The sequence below is a fragment of the Syngnathus floridae genome, chromosome 8 (assembly GCF_059516105.1).
Source record: "Syngnathus floridae isolate MCC-2025c chromosome 8, RoL_Sflo_1.0, whole genome shotgun sequence".
Classification (NCBI taxonomy): domain Eukaryota; kingdom Metazoa; phylum Chordata; class Actinopteri; order Syngnathiformes; family Syngnathidae; genus Syngnathus; species Syngnathus floridae.
This window is the reverse complement of record NC_142420.1, coordinates 4,042,226-4,061,634: the sequence shown is the minus strand read 5'-3', so window position 1 is coordinate 4,061,634 and position 19,409 is coordinate 4,042,226. Positions and strand designations below refer to the sequence as shown.

The 19,409-nt window shown below is 40.8% G+C and overlaps 2 protein-coding genes across 2 annotated transcripts; both read left to right on the top strand.

Moving 5' to 3' along the window:
• The first annotated feature begins 8,752 nt into the window (after nucleotides 1–8,752).
• LOC148394048 (G protein-coupled receptor 183) lies at nucleotides 8,753–12,855 on the top strand. The gene is made up of 3 exons (XM_088383049.1): nucleotides 8,753–9,166; nucleotides 9,299–9,804; nucleotides 9,912–12,855. The coding sequence occupies exons 1-3, from the start codon at nucleotides 8,836–8,838 to the stop codon at nucleotides 10,074–10,076; spliced, it is 1,002 nt and encodes a 333-aa protein (XP_088239175.1). The 5' UTR covers nucleotides 8,753–8,835; the 3' UTR covers nucleotides 10,077–12,855.
• A 786-nt stretch (nucleotides 12,856–13,641) lies between these two features.
• gpr183a (G protein-coupled receptor 183a) lies at nucleotides 13,642–17,440 on the top strand. Its single transcript, XM_088382158.1, has 2 exons — nucleotides 13,642–13,770; nucleotides 15,480–17,440. Exon 2 carries the CDS (start codon nucleotides 15,495–15,497, stop codon nucleotides 16,608–16,610), a length of 1,116 nt encoding a protein of 371 aa, XP_088238284.1. The 5' UTR covers nucleotides 13,642–13,770; nucleotides 15,480–15,494; the 3' UTR covers nucleotides 16,611–17,440.
• The last annotated feature ends 1,969 nt before the right edge of the window (nucleotides 17,441–19,409 follow it).

The window sequence follows — 19,409 nt, the reverse complement described above, 5'->3', positions numbered from 1 at the left end:
TCTGCTTTTAACAGACGAGTAAGCAGCACTCTTGACTTATACTTTCCCATATAAGGTTTAGTGATCGCCTTCACGAGTCGGCGATGCCGCTCGATGCCAGGCGTAACCGCATGCGCCGGAGGGGGAGTAGGTGGCGTGGAGGAAGATCTGGGGTACAAGGATAAAGATGACAAGTGGCAGGGTCACTGCGCAGGTTAAGCAACGATTCAGTTGAGTGTAAAGCAAGTCCAATGCACTTGGAGAAGACCAGCACACCAGCAAGAGAGCGGACAATATAGATTAAACTTCGTCTGCCATCTTATCATTCACAATAGCCATATATGTATAAAAATTCATGTCGTCTACTTCCAAATGGGTCCTTTTTCTTCTACCAGTTTTTTGTAGTCTTACTTTGAACTAATCTTGGTCTTTTAATATTTATAGTTCACTTTTGAATGAATATTGGTCTACTGGCTTCTCGTCATCATCTTCAGTCTTGGTCATTTGGCTTCTTCCAAATCAATCGTAATTTAGTTTCTACACAGTATACATCTGAAAGAAATCTTGGGTTTCTGCCTTTTCACAGTCTCCTTCCCAAGAAATTGCGGTTCAGTGGCTACTAGTAGCCTAATTCCAAAGCAATCTTGGTCTACCAACTTTTTATAGTTACTCCTATAAATCTTTGCTTTTGAGTTCCATGTAGACTCTTTCTGAAACTCTATTGGTCAGCCGGCTGGCTGGTTGGACCAGCATGTTTACCATCACTCAGTAGACAAAGATTTTTATCCAGAATTCCCAAGAAATAACAAAAAATAATTGAAAGCCAAAAATGGGCTATTTCCTTCTTTTTTCATTCTTCCACAGGAATTTGTCAAGGGCTGTTGAGGTCTTCCAGATGAGAGACTTCATGCAATCCCGGCCCTTGATGACTTCTACATTACTGGAATGATGCGGCCAGGACTGATGGGGCTGAGAGTGTCAGGAGGCATTAGCCCCCATGGCCCAAAGCTGGTGGACAGAACCAGTCTGCACCCCCTGACCCAGCCCACCACAAAGCTACTGACCCAGCAATCATGACCAAAATAGAGAGAGATGAGAAGGAGAGTGACAGATTTGGGTAGAAAAACAAAACGCGTATGTGGATATTCCTTTTGGGAGAATACTGATGCCCCCCTCTTCCACCCCCAATCACAGGAAACGCTTTTAAAGTTGATTTTTTCCTGTTCGGTTCACCCTCTCACTTCATTTCACTGAATTAATGAGCAGGTCCAACCAGACTCTAGAATATTAACGCTTTATCTTACCGATATTTCTTGGATGAGGATTATTTTTTTTAAATATCAGCAAGGGAAGTATAAATTTAATAGTCCCATTTTGGTAGTGAAATCACTATTTCAACACCTTTGAGCTGTGTAGCCAAGGTTCACCTCATGACAAATGAAGGACCCCCTCTGCGAGCTCCGACTGCACCTTATTGACGTTGCAGCCTTCTCATGACTGCTTCAGGCTACATCATAACGGATGCAGAATTATTGTGTTAAATGGAGTTTAAAATGTGTAGCTGTTATTTAATTATTAAATACGAGTGCGCTGCTGCTTCCCTTGTTTAATCCAGCTGTTTCACAAAACGACACAAATTCATTCATAATTCATAATCGCAGCACTGGAGTTATTAGCCTTTCTCCCTTGAGGCGTGCCACCGACACCATAAACGCGATGAAATCCCAGTTTGCTTAACACATTGCCGCCGCTGTGAAAAGTGGTCACAAGTGACTAGTTAGCAGCGCTGCTGCAGCACGCGGGACATGAGCGCTAAATGCCGTTCAAGTGACCCGTGAATTTTTAATACAAGCAAATGCGATGAATAAGAAATGTGGCCGGTGAACTAAACGCTTCTGACACTTGAGTACACTGTAGCAGGGTCTATTTATTTATTATATCAGTTCACAGCTGATTAAATGGTGCATCTTTCTCCCACGTCTAGAAAGTGCAAAAGGCCCCAGCGCTGTGGAATGACATTACTACTCAACATATATTGCTCATCAATCTTCTTATTCTTATTGGTACTTATGAATTAACTTGCAACGACAATGACTGTAATATGAATAATTAAATAAAGAACAGTGATGCAGACATACTAACCACCGAACTGAAATTAAGGGTACTGAAGATTCAAGATTCAAGAATTTTTATTGGCCATGTTTGCACATGCCAAGCAAGGAATTTGACTTCGGTACATCTCAGTCTCTGTTCAACATTTAGGTGACTAACAACACTCAGGACATGTGTGAAAATGGACAAATATTCTCAAACATCCCCTGATCTTAAACTCCCAGGAGGGCAAGGAAAAACTCAAAACTCTTACTAGGGGAAATGAGAAACCTTGAGAAGAGACAACAGATGGGAGGATCCCTCTTCCAGGATGACCAGGCTGCAATGGATGCAGAGTGGACACAGTACACATGATATAGACAATTCAAAGATAAAGCATCAAGAGCAGGATGTTATTGCACAGCAATGTCTCTGAGACTCAATACTGAAAATCAATACTTCTTCCCACTCCTTATCAAACGTGTACATTTGCACCTCTGCTCCTTATGTGCTGTATATTGTATTTTGTTTGTACTAAGTCTCATACAAAGTCATAATTTACTTTGATTTATTGTTTACATGTTTGAAACTAATAAAAACTCATTCATTCAAGGGTATCACTTAAAATCTATAACAGTCTTCTCAACTAAATATTTTACTCAAAAGGACCTGGGCTGTATAAATCAATCGATAAAGGTATGCCCCTCCCACTTAATTCAACTCTTGTACCCCTGAGACAGTTGGTCTGCAGGAACTAAATGTGTTGGCACTTTTCGATATTAATACCTATCCACCTTGGGCATAAGAAAGCTGTCAACAGAACGTTTGTTTTCCATTTTTCACCACCCAGTGCACTTAAAGCCGAAGGGTGACAGGGATTGTTTGCTAGAGACAAGGTGTTAAAACAACTATTTCACCCTTTGGTGAAGTCTGAAACATTAACAAATGGGATGTTCTGATTGGACATTCGTACAAATACAGCACAGAGCAGCTGCAGACCCTAAAGCCCATTCATTACTGAACATTTGGTTGAATGAAAAACACCATTGAATGTCAAGTGAACTGTAAGACGAGCAATGTCAGAGGTGTATGATCTGACGCATGAAAATAAGCTGTTGCCACAACTCCCAACCTCCCCCTCAAAATCCAGGCAGCCTACCGTAAATAGATCAAAGCACATCTGCTTGGCTATCCAGCAGCCACGCATCTCTAATTGCAAACTGCACCTTAATGGCTCCGAGCGAGCCGTCGGACACTGAGCGGTTTGGACATGGCTGATGCTGAAGCATATGAGCGGAGTGTTAGCGTCTGTAATCGCAGGACAGTGAATTCTCTGGAGCTATGTTGACGGGTGTCTGCTCTCCAGCGGACTGAAATAGATATCACAACTTCAGCCCAAAGGATGGTGTGTCCCGAGGGGTCGGTGCTGACCCCACAGCTGGAATTATGAGGCAGTGCTTGGAGGAAGGCCAGAATTGACATTGTTTGTTTCTAAAGTGGCATTACTGTTAAAATCTTCAGGGAAGGAGTTTAGTGGCATTTAATCCCAAATATTTATGCAAGAAAAAGAAGAGAAGCCAAAGGTGTCAAATTGGGTCCGGCCGAGTCCAAGTTGGTCTCGGCTGGATGGATAAGCACGGCGAGTGACAGGAGAAGCCTCAAGTTGGCCGCTTGTCATAGTGTGACACTGATTCAGCCTAATGAGCGTTGAGCTGTCACCGCACATCTGCCTCGCACTCACTTGTAGAATCTGGCGGAGTCCAAAAAAACCTGCTGCTAAATGCTGGAACTCAAGGCGACCAACACCTCGCTGAGGAGTTTGCTAGAAAACGTCCGACGAGCCGACTTAAACTGGAAATTCAAGATAAAACACACACAAATAACCTTTGGTCATGCCTCAGCATCAGACCAGTTTCCTTTAGCAAACCTCAAACACCTCACTGCTCATTGACTTTACTTAGAAGATGAAGCAAAAGTACTTACTTCATTTCAATAGGCCAAGTACCATCAACCTCAGAGATTGAACCGAAAGATATGAGCAGAAGATCGGCAATAACTGTGACAGGTGAAAACTGGGTGGCGAAGTTTTGCAAGTTTGTTGCAAATATACAATCTATTTTGTAAGTCTGCTTAAATACGTTAAACAGTTGGGAACTGTTTTACAACATCTCATTAACCATACACGTCATTTGACAACCAAGCCGTGTTAAGCAACAAATACAAGATTCTGATACTATCAAAATATTTAGTGTATACCTCATAAGAATAGAGCTATTGTCACATAATCTTTCTTTATTTCCAGTGTGGCTAAATGTTCCCTTTAACTGGAACTAACAACTCTAATCGTAAAGCAACTAACATTCACGTTAAAACCAAAGGGGGTGCGATAAAGCTGGAACAGAATGGTGAAATCATTGTCAGCATGCCCTAAGGAGCCCAACTTGCTTACATGGTAAATTAACCTTACAGGTAAATTGACCATCCTCCATCGACTTGATGGCTAACAAGAGCCCACGGTTTAGTTAATGAAAGGTTATCATCATGATGCTAGTCTCACACTGATGCGACGTGACAACAAGACAATAAGCGAGACTGTACGCCCAGTAAGGTGATAACAACAATCACGTCTGTGATGTGACGCGAACGGCACGACGACGGCGGCGGGTCCACCAATCTGTTTTAGATGGAGCTGAAAAATTCCTCGTGGGCATCCTCGTGGAAAATAGCACAAAGGTTTACCAAACATCATTGTGGCGGTGGCACCAATTATTCTTAATCAAATCAAACGGCTTCAGCCCAGTCCGAGAAACACGTTGATCACTTCAATGACAGCAACTGTCAGTCTGCCTCCCACCAAAGAGAAGAAGCTGTTGGAATAATTAGTCCATGCCCTGTGAATATAACAATAATACAACAGCCTAGATGACATCCAAAATATGCACGTCGCCTTCAGATGACCCGAAAAGTTGCCACAGCTCGGCCTACGGAGCAAGCGGGAAATTCGGCAGTCACAAATCAATATTGATCAAGCTCAGTCGTTAAGTTGAAAGCAAATTAGTTTGGCCTCAGTGTTGTCAAAATAATTGCTACCAATAATGTTGTATCAGGGACGGGTATTTGAGGAAATAATCTAGTGCAGGGGTGTCAAACTGTCTTTTGCGGGCCACATTGTAGTCATAGCTTCTTTGCGAGGGCCATTATGACTGTCAATCCAATCCTTGTAGCCGACCCGTGAACCGGTGAAAGACAGAGGCAAGTGAAATTACTGTAGATCACCTAACGTGACGAGCTAAGTCACCAAATCCGATGTACAAAACTGAAAACAAGGCTTCCAACCTAAATTTGGAGTGCAAAATAAAAATACTGGGCAAAAGCTTCATTACGTGTTCCTACCTGCACGATACAAACGCTCTACTGTATGTCCAGACTATGACACAAGTCATTATGAATGGAGAAGTCTTTCCCCAAAATAACACAAAGCTGCTTAGCAGTGAAGCTGACAAGCAAAGTGTGAACAGTGTCTACATGGGAGTGTGGTGGTACAGATGTCGGAGAGTGTTGCCCATAGGGGAGGGGGGCTGCTGGTGTGGTGATGATGAGACCAGACACGAGCCACATGAGGCCACCCTGACAATGTGCCCTGCAGTATGTCCAGCAGTCTGCTTTTGTGCATCTGCACACACACATACACACACGCACACACAGACTATTTGACGCTTTTTAAAATTGTTTTTAGTCTGAACTTAAAAAAAAGAAGTGAAAGGATGGATAGTAATATTCCAAATTTGAATGATGCAATATTATTTATTTGTTTATTTTTACACTTTGCTTCTTCTTTACGTTTATTTTATCATAAAATATCCTTCCAGCTATTCATTCATCCATCTGTTTGTCTGTCTGTCTGTCCATCTAATCATTTATGTGCAATTTCTTGGGTTTGCCTACCCTCTAGTGGTATCATGTTTAATTTCACTTTTATGGTCTCACCATACCATTTGTTTTAAACTTCAGTTTAATATTTGAATACACGTGAATAAAACAAATTTTAGCCAATAAATTAATCTGTGTACATTAAAACGAGAACTGAGAAATGTAACGTTAGCCTATTTTCTCAAATGGGTTACTTCAAGTTTTCTGGTTTCCTCATTTGTTTGTCTGAGTTAGAAGCTTTGTTTAAATTAGTTGCTTTGAGTTCTTTGCTTAGCCTGGTTATTTAAGTGGATGACACACAATAACAGCAGTAGCCACTGTTGGCAGAAATATAAATGAGAGCTTAAATTCCTAGACAGCCTCTAGATCTACATACTGCACTATGTTACGCGTAATCTAGTGTAATTTATTCAAAATCCGTTTTACGAACAAACTTCAATGGCCTTGCCCCCAACACAAACAAAGTGACATTGTTTTAATATGGCAACAGGGAGGATTGCTTCGCACGCGATCTACTTTAGTAACAAAAAAAAAAAAAAACATGTCTAAATTTGCCAAGGCAGCGTTTGTGGAACCATGCTGGTGTCTGCACACATGTTGTGGTCACCACAAGTCAATTCCAGTTTGGGTCAGCAACACAGCAGACTGGTCCACCTCCACCACGAGGGTGTCCTTAAAACGATCCACCCTCTGGGGAGGTGTCCTGTCTAGGGCCACAGTTACACCATTGACTATTATTGTATAATTCTCTTCAAATCACCCTTCTGACCTCACCCCCCACCCTGGAAGTCCACCCCTGCCTTAGCCAGCAGAGAAAGGTCACATTTCTGAGATGTGACTTCCATACTAGTTCCACGCTGAGTCGTCACTTTCAATTTCCTGAGACCTTTCACGTCACGCACTCATCAACCTAGAAAGACAACCACACACGCACACAACTCTCTCTAACACTGTTCTTAACATGAATGAGAATAAATGCACTTTGCCCATGACATCTTGCCCTGAATGTGACCTTAAAAGGTCGAGCGATAACCACACCTGACTGCTGACAATGTGTGTGACCTTTTGCCGGTCCAGAGGCCATCTATTTCGATTACACTAGCCGCGACAACGCTGGGCGTGATACTACATCATACCTATTTATGGCTTCTTAAGTCATCCAAGCTGGAGTACAGTAATTAAATTGGCTAACTCGGGGGAGTTGTGTTTGTTTGTTTGTCAGGGGGAGGTACATAGGAGCAAATTTGGATTGAACTCAGTTGGTCTTAGTAGAAGTCCGCACTTTAAAGTGCCTAACGACACGTTTCTCTGTCTGAAACCAGGATGTTGTTTGAAAGCATTTATTTGTTTAATTAGTTATTTAATTAGTTTGTTGGATTAAGCTGGCAAGTTCATTTGCTCCGGTTATTTTCAATTTTTTCCAGGTTGAAAGATAGTTCGATTTGTTCTTCTTTTATTCTGCATCAAATAGGATCTTATGGAAATTAAAAACAACTGGAGAGGGTTTAGTTCCTGGAGGACAATTGAACTTCTTGTACAACAACCACAGCAAATTCAAATCTTGCAGCTTGGAGAGCTGAACCAGACTACAGCACCGCAAAGTTATCACTTTATAAATCTTCTGTACATCTTTTGAATTTTTCTCAGAAGTCTGAGCTCCATGTTCGTGTCTCCACTCGCGAGTAAATTGTGGTACACCACAGGATGTGCGGCTCTGGATGGAAATTCTTGAAAAAAAGCAAACCTTTTTGTTCTATGCACCACTTCTGAGTGAGCATGAAACTTCAAGTTAACCTCTCGCAAGCACATGTGCCACACTGTGTGCATGCACTGGTTGGCACAGTGTGAGTCACACACTGCAACTACTACATTGCATTTATTTATTTATTTTAGTTTTTTTTTTTTTTTTTTTTACTTGCTTGTCTATTTAGCTTGTTGTAATTGGAGTTAGGCGGCTAGTTTGTTTTGAAATATTTTTTTAGGCTGTTAAAATTTGTTGGTTCACATTTTGTGTGACGATTAGTAATGAATTGAGTTTGAAATCCTTCATATTTTTCTGAGATTTTTATTTGTCTGTTCTTTTTAAGTATAGTTATTAGTTTGTGTGTCGGCTCATTTAAGTTGGTGTTCATTTGTTTTGGTAAGTTGCTTGACAGTGTAGTGTAGTGTTGTGTAGTGTAGTGTAGAATAACTTGTTTGTTCCAATTAGTTTGATGGCGGTTAGTTTGTTGGAGTCATGTTTCCAATTTTTAAATTACCTAGTTATACCTTGTTTGTTTGAAGGAGTTATTAGGTTGTTTGTTGGACTTGTTTTAATATTTATTCCATTTAGTTTGTTAGCCTCATTTGATTTTGTTGAGTTTGTTGTACTGCCTGTTTTTTTTTAATTTATCTTGTCAGTCAAATTGTTAGTCAGTTTGAGTTTAGATCATGGTTGTCTGACCCTACATTCGTGTTGTGGCCTACAAAAGCAGAACAGTATCAAAATCATATCATTCCCAGACTAAATCTACATATTAAAAAGACAGAATAAAGATTAGAAAGTCCTTCCATCCATTTTCTGTACCGCTTGAAGTGAAGCTGAAAAAACAACATACACATATCTTATTAGCTAACATATTGAAACTTGCAATGTAGTGTCGTCTCTTTGCAGTCTGCGGTATATCAAAAAGCCTGGTTGGTTGTATGCGTGGCATGAAAAAGCAGCGATGGAAACCGAGAGCTCCACAGATGGGTTTCCGGGTATCACAACTCTATATGCCACGAGGGGAAGTCAGTTGGTTAATTAATTGTGGTGCTTGACGCATTACAAACTATTTTTCCCACGATATCTCCATGGCTGCTGGCAACGGCACCATCGGTGATCAGAGCAGCTGTGATGTGCTCGGCTACCAGCAAGCCACCATGGTTCTCGTCCCCGTTTTCTACTCTCTGGTTTTCATTTTCAGCTTGGTCGGCAATGTTTTGGTCCTGGTGGTGATCTGCCGGGGACGGCAGAAGTTAAACTCTACCGCTGTATATCTGCTCAACCTGGCCTTGTCGGACTGCCTGTTCACGCTGACACTACCGGGCAGGATCGTTTACTACATCCTCGGCTTTGACTGGCCCTTTGGTGACCTACTCTGCAGGATTAGCACACTCCTCTTTTTCACCAACACATATGCAGGTAAACAGGACGGCCAATGCTAAAAAATACTTCTAACATAAATATGGAATCGGAATGGTCAACATTTTCTCAAGTGGTTAGTTTTCTAATTTGCTTCTGGTAAAGTTGACAATCCAGTATTACTTCCCCCAGGTATTGGCTTCATGACCTGCATCAGTCTGGATCGCTATCTGGCTGTGGTACACCCTCAGCGGCTGCACTGCCTGCGTCGGGTCAAGATGGCACGCTGGATCTGTTGCTTGGTTTGGGCTCTAGTGTCCGCTCAGGTTGCCCCTGTGCTGTTCCGCAACTTGCTGCAGCATCACGAGGGCAGACGGACCTGCATGGAGTACTTCGACCTCAATAGCTCCCAGTGGATGCCGTATTTCCTGATCTTGGGATGTGTCATCTCCTTCTGCTGCCCGCTTGCTGCCATCCTGGCCTCCTACGTCAGCGTCCACCTGAAGCTGCGGGCGGCAGCCGAGCGGAACCCCGCCTCGAGAAAGAACCAACGAACCAACGTCATCATCCTCCTTATCCTGATCACCTTCATTGTGTGCTTCAGCCCGTACCACCTCAACGTGATGCAGTTCATGTGCCGAAGTATTCACCATAAGGTCTCGTGTGAGGAGCTGAGGGGCTTTAAGTTGTCTTCCCAAGTAAGACATCAACTGATTGTCCATCTTTTTTTCACGCATATAAGATCAGTTTTTCCGATACAAACTCACCACTAGTAATAATAGAAATAATGATCATCTTGTTACAGATTACTGTCTTGCTCATGAATTTCAACTGCTGCTTGGACCCGATCATCTACTTCTTCGCCATTAAGACCCACAAGGAAATGTTGAGCCTCTTTAAGGACCGCCTGTGCCCTTCCTCCAATGCCACCTCATCCGAAAGAGCCAAAAACACCAGCAGCAACAGCTGAGAAATCAACACAGCGTAACTATTCTTGTTTTGGTGCAACCTAATATTTGATAAATATTTTTAATACCTTCCCTGTATATTTGGCAGAACACTCTTGTCAAAGACACTTTTAGTGCATTTGTGACAAAATTGAGCCAATTAAATTCAACTCAACAACATCAGTCACCTTCTTTACCTGTTTAAAACACATCACAAGCACAAAACAGAAACACTTCCCTGTAAGTGAGCGTGGGAGGCTTTGACGAGAATGCCAATGCCACATCCTTATTTAACGTTCCTCTACACCCCTCACACACAAGTGCGTGTGTGTGGAGTATATGTTGGCACAAGTCTAACTTGTGGTTTATATATATATGCACCTGCCTACTTTTGTTTAGGTACACTTTCTGTAAATCGTATTCATTTCACTTCTCAAATATCACAGTTTTTGTCTGCTATATATTTAACTGAAATTGCTGATCCTAACAACCAATGATTTATAAAGGAAAATCTTGAAAATGATCAAACTTTTGCATATGACTGCACATGCATATGTAGATAATGTCCTCTATTATTTCTCAACAGCGATGACATTTTAGTCCCTGCCATTTGATATTTTGCTGTCCTCCTGTGTCTTCTTGCAGTAAGTGCAAGCTTCTTGCTCATCCACCAAAGCAGTAATGCCTCTCTACTGCCAGAGCATGGCATTGTTTCCCCAAATACTGCCTCAAATCCAACAGGAACTGCACAATCATGCAGATTCATCCATTCTCTGAACCAATTGTCTTCATAGGGTTGTGGGTGAGCCGGAATCTATCCCAGGAGATTTTGAACTGGTCGCCTTCTAATTGTTGGGCGCGTACTGTATTAACAGACAACAAACATTCGCACTAAGATTCACACCGAAGAACAATTCACAAACCTTCAATGAGTCATTGTTGTGAGAGAAAAAAAAAAAGAAAAGAGGAAGCCAAAGAGCCACAGGAATACTTTCGCAAGCACGGGGAGAGCATGCACAGTTGTCACAGGAAAGATTCAAACCCCAAAACCCAAATTTGTGAGGCAAATTTACAATATACTTGCATCACACGATCATACCAACCAAATGCCTGTGACATGTCCTACCACTATATTGGAAGAACATTTGCCTCACCATACTATAATAATGGTGCAGCGGAACCCCAATTTAACGGACACAGAATCAGGAGACCCCAGATTCAAAGGCGGAAAAAAATGTCCAATTGACTTTGTTACCAACCAACCAATAGTTCCTATGAAAAAGTCCACAAAAGTTTAAACTACCATCAGGAGTGACATCACAGACAACTTCATCATACCTCAAGAAAACCTTTAAAACAATTCAGGAGAGGATTCAGTTTTTCATTAGATGAAAAAGCATCCTCACATTCAAAGCAGTAGCACCTGCCACACACTAGGCAGGCGCTGTGCTTGACGGTCACACACACATACCAGCTAGCAGCAAATGAAAAACTCCCAATGTTCACACCAGCGTACAATTTATGATGCCATGTATGATCATTTTATTGACCCACAAACAAAGCACAATGATCAAGAATTAAGCGTATTTCCCTAGCTGCTGTACTTTTATTATAATAACCTACTACAAATAGAATAAAAGTTTCTTCAATTTGATTTAATCTGATTTAACATAAATTCCCACCCGTCATCTGAGAGTTTTGAGGTGCAGTTTTGTTCAAAACAAGGAGCAAGCCACAGTCGCTTCCTGTGCAAATACTGCAATCAACCGCATGTTGAACTAATCAGCTCAGTGTCACGCTTGTTTATCTGTGCGTTGCACTCACTAACGTCAGTCATATGTCGTTAATACTAATAACTGTCACAATGAGATGAGATTGTGATGAACATTTGCTCTAACTGCATTAAGTCAGGATAAACACATACATATATATATATACACACATACATATACACACACACACACACACACACGCATGTATACCACAAAAGACGCATTAAAATGGAGATATTTCAACAGAGGATTTCCTTTGACATGTGTCTCTCTCTCACAACAGGATGTGCGACGTGATGATGGGCTGGAGATGCTCGGACGCATGACCTCCCATTTACTTTGTCATCACTAGCATCATAACTTGTTGCATGTTGAAAATCCGAAAAGCGGTGTGAGAATATAGTTGGCGACTTTTCCTAGGGCATTGTTGTGTAAAAATAGATCAGGCGGCACAGAGGGGCCATGCGCGGCCTGTCAGCGAGGGGTATGACCGTCGGAGAGGCCCTCAGTGAGTCACAAGCACACATCTCGGCCATGAGGAAGTCAGAGCGCTTCCTCTGCCTCTCCGCCGGACTTGTTTTGAACAAACGACGGTTGCGCTCATTAACGCAGAAAATACAACAGCGACAATTGTAAGCACTTATCAAAACAGTCCCTCCTACTTCCCAAACTGTACCATGTCAAATTATCTTGATTTTGGGCCGGATGGCAGCATGGTACCCAGAGTTTTTAAGAACAACACCCACTCACATTAAGTATATTTGGTGCACTTACACAATGTACAAAAAAAAAAAAAAAATCACTGCAAAAAGTGTACCAAAAAAAGTCTAGACTTGACAGACACATTAACACATTATCACTTCAACTTGTGCGTGGTGAGTATCAGTTGCAAAGGAAGTGATTCACCGATGTAAAAATCACAGCTCGTAAACAACAGGTCCATACTTGATCAAAAATACAAATTAATGCGTAAAAGCAGTTGAAACGTGTCCATATATTGTGTTTTGGTGAAATCTGGTTTTGTTTCAAAATAAAGTGTCTCAATGTGTTTTGTTGCTTGGACTTTCTTGACACTTAACAGTATTGGAACTTTAGATTTGAAAATTATTAGCACAATATGAAACTAGCTTAAGTAACAGATGCCTTGTCGACAGGCAAACATAACACTGCTCCGTCTGACACACTTTTTTTTTTAAAGGAAACGTGGAACTGGCAATGTGGAATAAAAATTTTTGACTGGGCTACATCATTCGATACATCCTGTGCAAAGTCATAGTTTTTTTTTAAATTTCTAATCTATAACCTGTAAAGTCAAGTACTGTACCGTAATCGGTGACTTTTTAAAGGAACGACCTGAAATCAGTTTACTTTTTCAAAGATAACTCATAAACTGAATAGATTTGTTTAGTCTTCATTTGTGATAAATACATATTTAACCTCACAAGTGCAGTTATTTTTGTGAGTGAGGCATTAAAAATGTGGGGAGAAAATAGATCTTGGTCAATCAAAATATTCACTATTTCCTTTGCAGTGTTTGCACAACATTAAAGTGGATTTGAAACTGAAAATTACAGAGAATTCGATTGTTGAGTAGTGATTTGAGTAGCGTGGCACAGATTTGATGCAGCTGTAACCAGCTGTAAGCAAAGTGCACAAACAAATTCTAATGAACCACTAGTTCTTCACTAACTTTCAGGATTAGTTATGGTAAGCACAAGTAAGGATGGAGTAGGAGGGTGGTAGTGAAGTAGTGGATGGGGTGGTGCTGGGTGGGTGTGAGCAACAACAGGATATTTTGTCACCATGGTCACTGGCAGCAAATCAGCATGTCTTGTTTTGTGCATGTGGCGTGCAGGAGGGCCAGGCGAAAGGGAAGCCCTCTTGTTGGGTCTTACGTTTGGCGCCATGTGCGGTGGAGCCAAAGAAGAAACCGCTCAACTTTGAGGTAAGCTCACTTCTCCTGCTTAGATATTAAATACGACATAGTCAGTTATGGAAGGTACTATAATGACATCTGTGGTATGACTTGTTTAATACGTTTTGTGAAAAAAGAACAGATTCACTTGATGGCACTTTCAGATCACTTTGGCCAGAAATTTAAAAGTTTGAGAAATAAATGTGATTTGTCAAAAAACAATAAAGGTGTCTTTCACAATTGGAAAGTTAAGATGTTAACTCTTAAAATAAGATACAATGCTCTGAATGTGCCAGCCAGCACAAAGAAACAGCAAGAATGCAAGCTCACTTCCTTGAGTGCAAGGCAATCTTTTTTTGTTTTGCTGCCCCACCGCACTGACATTCTGCTGCCACGTTGAAGGTTGCTCAATATTCTGAGCTAGTTCGGTTATAATTGGATTAAATTATATTATATATATATATATATATATATATTTTTTTTTTCCAATTGAATGAATGAACGTGAAAAAGTAACAAAAACGATTTAAGATATTTCTTATATAAATACATAAAATGAGAAATGATGGATGCAAAATCTTTTGCTGTTTTTCTGCTAAATTATAACTGCATTCAATTTGGATATGCATTTAATGGTCATTAAATATGCTCTGGACTCACCTAGGTGAATATCTGTGATTAACACAATATCATTTTTAACACAAATGTATTAGAACACAAAAATCATAAAATGCAGAGAAAAAAATTCAATTAAATTTATGATCTGCATCTTGTATGTGTCTTTAAAAGGCCTGGTGGGCTGGCATGTGACATCGGTGGGTTTTTGAGTCTCTGCGTGTAAGCTGTGGTCCACCACAGGTGTATGGACATTTTGTTTATGTGTTTTACTGTTCTTTTTGTGTGCAAAAATAGCTGGAGTGGTTGTGGCTCACTTTATTACACGCAAGGGAATTGCAGTATGCAAGTATACTGTAAACTCCCCTTAAAAAAAAAAAACACAAAAAAAAACAGATCGCCACGATAGAGGGGATTTTCACAATGTACAAGTAGTTACTGTGCATTCCATAAAATAATCTGCAATCAACCCGGTGAGCACCAGTGAATTTTGAAAATGAGGAATCAATGTTTGAATACAAGAGTGCTGAATGCCAAGGCCACTATTAGATTAGCTATTTTCACCAAGTACAACATTTCACCAGAATGTCCACCACCAAAACCTAGAAAACAGATGAAACGCATTAATATCTGCCTCTAGGTTCTGAAGTATGGGGTTTGAATCTTTTCTTTGGCATTCATGTGTGGAGTTGTTCCATTTTTTTATACTCCAGCTATCCTCCACATTCCAAAAAAATGCTTGGTACATTTACTGAAGATTCGTATTGGTCCATAGGTGTGATTGGGACAGGTTGTTTGTGTATTTGTGCCCTTTGCTTGACTGGCAACCAGATCAGGGTGTGCTCTACTTCTTGCTCAAAGTAACCCCCAGTAACTCTACGAGAAAGGAAGAACCGATCTTCATATTTGTCGAATTGTTACAGTCCAACGTGTACTGTTATGTCACAAAAATAAGCTTTAACGGAAGCAGCTGTAGTCACGGAAAGGAGCAATAATTATGCATACTTCCTCTTTGAAAAAAATCTTTAGATCATGTGGGTCCATGTTGTTTTCTAAGACAAAGGGTAAAACACATGACTTTTTCTGACCTTTAACAAACACTTTTATTCTGTTTCACTTTCAAAGAATCACAACCCCAAGATGGGATTCACCGCTTCTCCAGTGATGGATGACCACAACAGCTCCACTTGCGATACCCTGTACGCCCACAGGAGCTACGCACGTGTTTTCATGCCGCTCGTCTACTGCGTGGTCTTCCTGGTGGGCCTGCTAGGCAACGCCTTAGCATTGCACGTCATCCGCCCCAACTTGAAAAAGATGAACTCCACCACCTTGTATTCGCTCAACCTGGTGATTTCGGACATCCTCTTCACGCTGTCACTTCCTGTGAGGATCACGTATTACGCGCTGGGCTTCCACTGGCCCATGAGTGAGGCTCTGTGCAAAATCTCAGGCCTCATCTTCTACATAAACACCTATGCAGGTGTCAACTTCATGACCTGCCTGAGCATTGACCGCTTCATCGCCGTTGTCCTGCCCCTGCGCTTTTCCCGGTTGCGCAATGTTCACAACGTGCGCTACATCTGTGTCGGCGTGTGGGTGTTGGTCCTGGCCCAGACCCTCCCGCTTCTCGGCATGCCAATGACCAACAACGAACCGGACGGCTTCATCACCTGTATGGAATACCCGAATTTTGAGAAGGTAGACCACATTGCCACCATCCTAATCGGCGGCGTCTTCCTCGGTTACGTCATCCCCGTAATCACCATCCTGGTGTGCTATTCCATCCTTTGCTCCAAACTCCACTCCACGGCGAAGAGTAACCACTTGACCGAAAAGTCAGGGCGCAGCCGTAAGGCCATTGGTGTCATCTGTTGCGTCTCCCTGGTCTTCGTAGTCTGCTACAGTCCCTATCACATCAACATCCTGCAGTACATGGTCCGAAAACTCGTGTCCAGCCCGGACTGCGCCGACCTCACGGCTTTTCAGGTGTCGCTGCACATCACGGTGTGTCTGATGAACCTCAACGCCTGCTTGGACCCCTTTGTTTACTTCTTCGCCTGCAAAGGTTACAAGAGGAAACTCCTGAAGCTGCTGAAGCTGGAGGTCAGCATATCTATCTCGAGCGTTGGCAGAACTTCACCCGAAATCTCTTCCAAGGACATTATTGAAGGCAACAAGATCCCGCTTAGCGGTTTCGCTTCGGGCTCAACCAACGAGCGGCTGATGGAGAGGAGATCGCAGCTGTACGTGTAAACAAGAAGAACGGCGGGATCCAAGCAAAGACTTTTATAGTCGTCCGATATCCACGAGGAGTGGTTTTAAGGTGTCATCATGGGCATCTTTTGGATCAGATGTTTTCTGAACAGCTTAGAACTTTGATGGTTTACCTCTCAAGAACATCCATGTGAAAAGTTGCGCAATGACAGCAACGAGTAAACATTGTACGAGCATCGGCCAACTTCAGGCTGTGAACTCTTTGCCTGTATCAATTTTTGAATTTTTAGCGGCAGCTTCCAGAAGTATGAACATTTAAAACTGTAATTAGCAATCTTTACATAATATGATCATATTCACCGTCACACAGTATTAGCTAACCATGTAGTACATTCCATAGCAACAGACTAGAGAAAAATAGTGAAGAGATCAGATGCAAAAAAAAAAAAAAAAAAAAAAAAAAAAAAAAATCGGAGGATTGACAATCTTGGTGACGGTGATTTGTTTTCATTGACAAAGCGGACCAGGGAAAACCTTTGGGCATATTTCACGCTCTATATACGACTAGATGGAATATGAAGCCAAGATATTATCTAATATTGAAGATTTAAAGTGAAAGTTGCTGGGGGGGGGCGCGACAAATGTTTTGAGTATGCGGGATTACTATTGTCTTTTGATAGTTTCGAAATGAATTTAGTGAGATGTTGCTTTCTAATTGAGAGTGGATGTGGTTATCATAATTTTACTGTAGGTGTTAGCACGCAGCTAGAGCCAAAACCCTCTCTTCATGTATATTTGCTATTGTGAATTGAAAAAAGCCTGTTCAACAACTTTAGAAATAAAATTATGACAATCCTGTGTCAGTTAAAGATTTTTTGAGCAATTTATAATATGACCAAGATCTTGGTGTTTTTCATTATCTAGGATTTACATCAATATTAACATTTTCTTTACAAGCTCTCATAATTGGAATTTTTGCAATCAGAAACTTCCTTGGTTTCTTTTAATCAAAAAATGATCTTGGTAGCGATAGCTCTTTTTTTTTATTATTATTTACTTGCACTCCACTTGGGTACAAAAACTTGGAAGTGGTTATCCTGCAAAGGATTACAAAATGTTGTCACATTGTTCTGGTTTTGAAAGTGATCTAAAATTATCCACAATGTGTGACAGAAAGGCATGTGAGTCACATGATGTGGAATTACCCAACATGTTACATCATTCAAGTCTGACTAAATCGTATATTGGGCATCATCTTTGATGTTCTTGGGGATTATAAGAGGGTATGAACCGCACAGACAAATGATTTGATATAAATATTTGTGGCTGTCTCTCACTCATAATTGTGTGATAATTTAAGTCAGTCATGAGCAATAAACAAGAGTTGGGAAGCCACAGCTGGGCCCTCCAGGGGCAGTTTTAAAAGTTGCATGCCTCGGTCAAGGTCACATCAGCCATGATGAGTGTCGAGGGAAGTCCCAATGTTTTTCCTGTTTGTCTGCACAGGATCTACTCTTTCATCAGCAACCCCGCTTCTCTCCACCCGCTTTGGGGCCAAAGCTAGCTCGAATCATTAATTTAAATAAAGAGTGTTTGTATGCACTACAATGATGAGTGACAACCTTAACCTTACTTAAAGATGCAGGTGAAGGTCCAAACATTTGGATACTATTTTTCTGAATATTCTACCTGATATCATTTTTTTTAACATACTGTTTGATTTACTGTATAGTTATATTAATTTGATTATATAAATTGATTGATAAAGTTAAGATGAATATATTTTGAAATGTAAACATCTTTATATTTCAACAAAACAGTAGTTCACTTAATTGTTTGATTTCCTTTTTACATTTTGTCTCATCTCATCATTAGATGCAAAGTATCCCTATTATGATATTTACTATATATTAGACCTCTGAATACATACATTTATGCACTTTTAAAAATATAATTTGTCTTCCTTGTAGACGCTACAGTAATATATATTTTAAAACTCAACCATGTTTTTGCTGGTTGCGTTGCAGTAACTACACTGAGCCTCTAGAGAGCGGTATATACCAAAGGATGGAGGAAATTTCACCCATTCACTTCATTTGGGTGATTGTTGTGGCTTGTTAGTCAAAGTAAACATCTTTTACAATAAAATAGTGGAATAATGGAAATAGTATTATATTGATAAACCGCTACAGCAATTTATTTGTGGAGTGGAATACTTAGTAAAAGAAGACAACATGACAAGTATCAAAGGGATTTAAAAAAAAAAAAAAGAGCTGACAGGTTGTTGTCATAACAACATATTGCTGTGAACACAAAGCACCATCTGCTTGGGACCTTTTTAAAACTCATTGAGGGGACAAGTCGATAGATAATTAGGAATGAGATTGAGGAGCTCCCATATAAATAACAAGGGTGTTAAAAGTACGTAGGCATTTAAATGAAGCTGCAGCATCAAAACAAGCTGTGTGCAGAACATCTGTGTGGCCCTTGAGGTTGAACTCACATTTTAGGGAAAAGCACAAACATTAGAACACTACAGCATCTCTTGAGACTTCAGATCAGTGAGCATCTTAAAGCGGAAGTAACCTAAAAATTGTCTTTAATTTGTTGTATGAATGCCTACTGGTCTAAATACCATATTGGCCCGAATATAAGACGGTGTTTTTTGCATTGAAATAATTGTAATCTTACATTTGCGGTCTAGACATTATACTCATTCACAACTCTAGAACACTTTTGCACACTTTAATGAAGAAAATGATCGTAGGTATCAGATGAGTGGTTTGTTGGGTCGGGCGCGCCACTCTGGCTAAACACTATCAATTTGGAGAGCTTGTT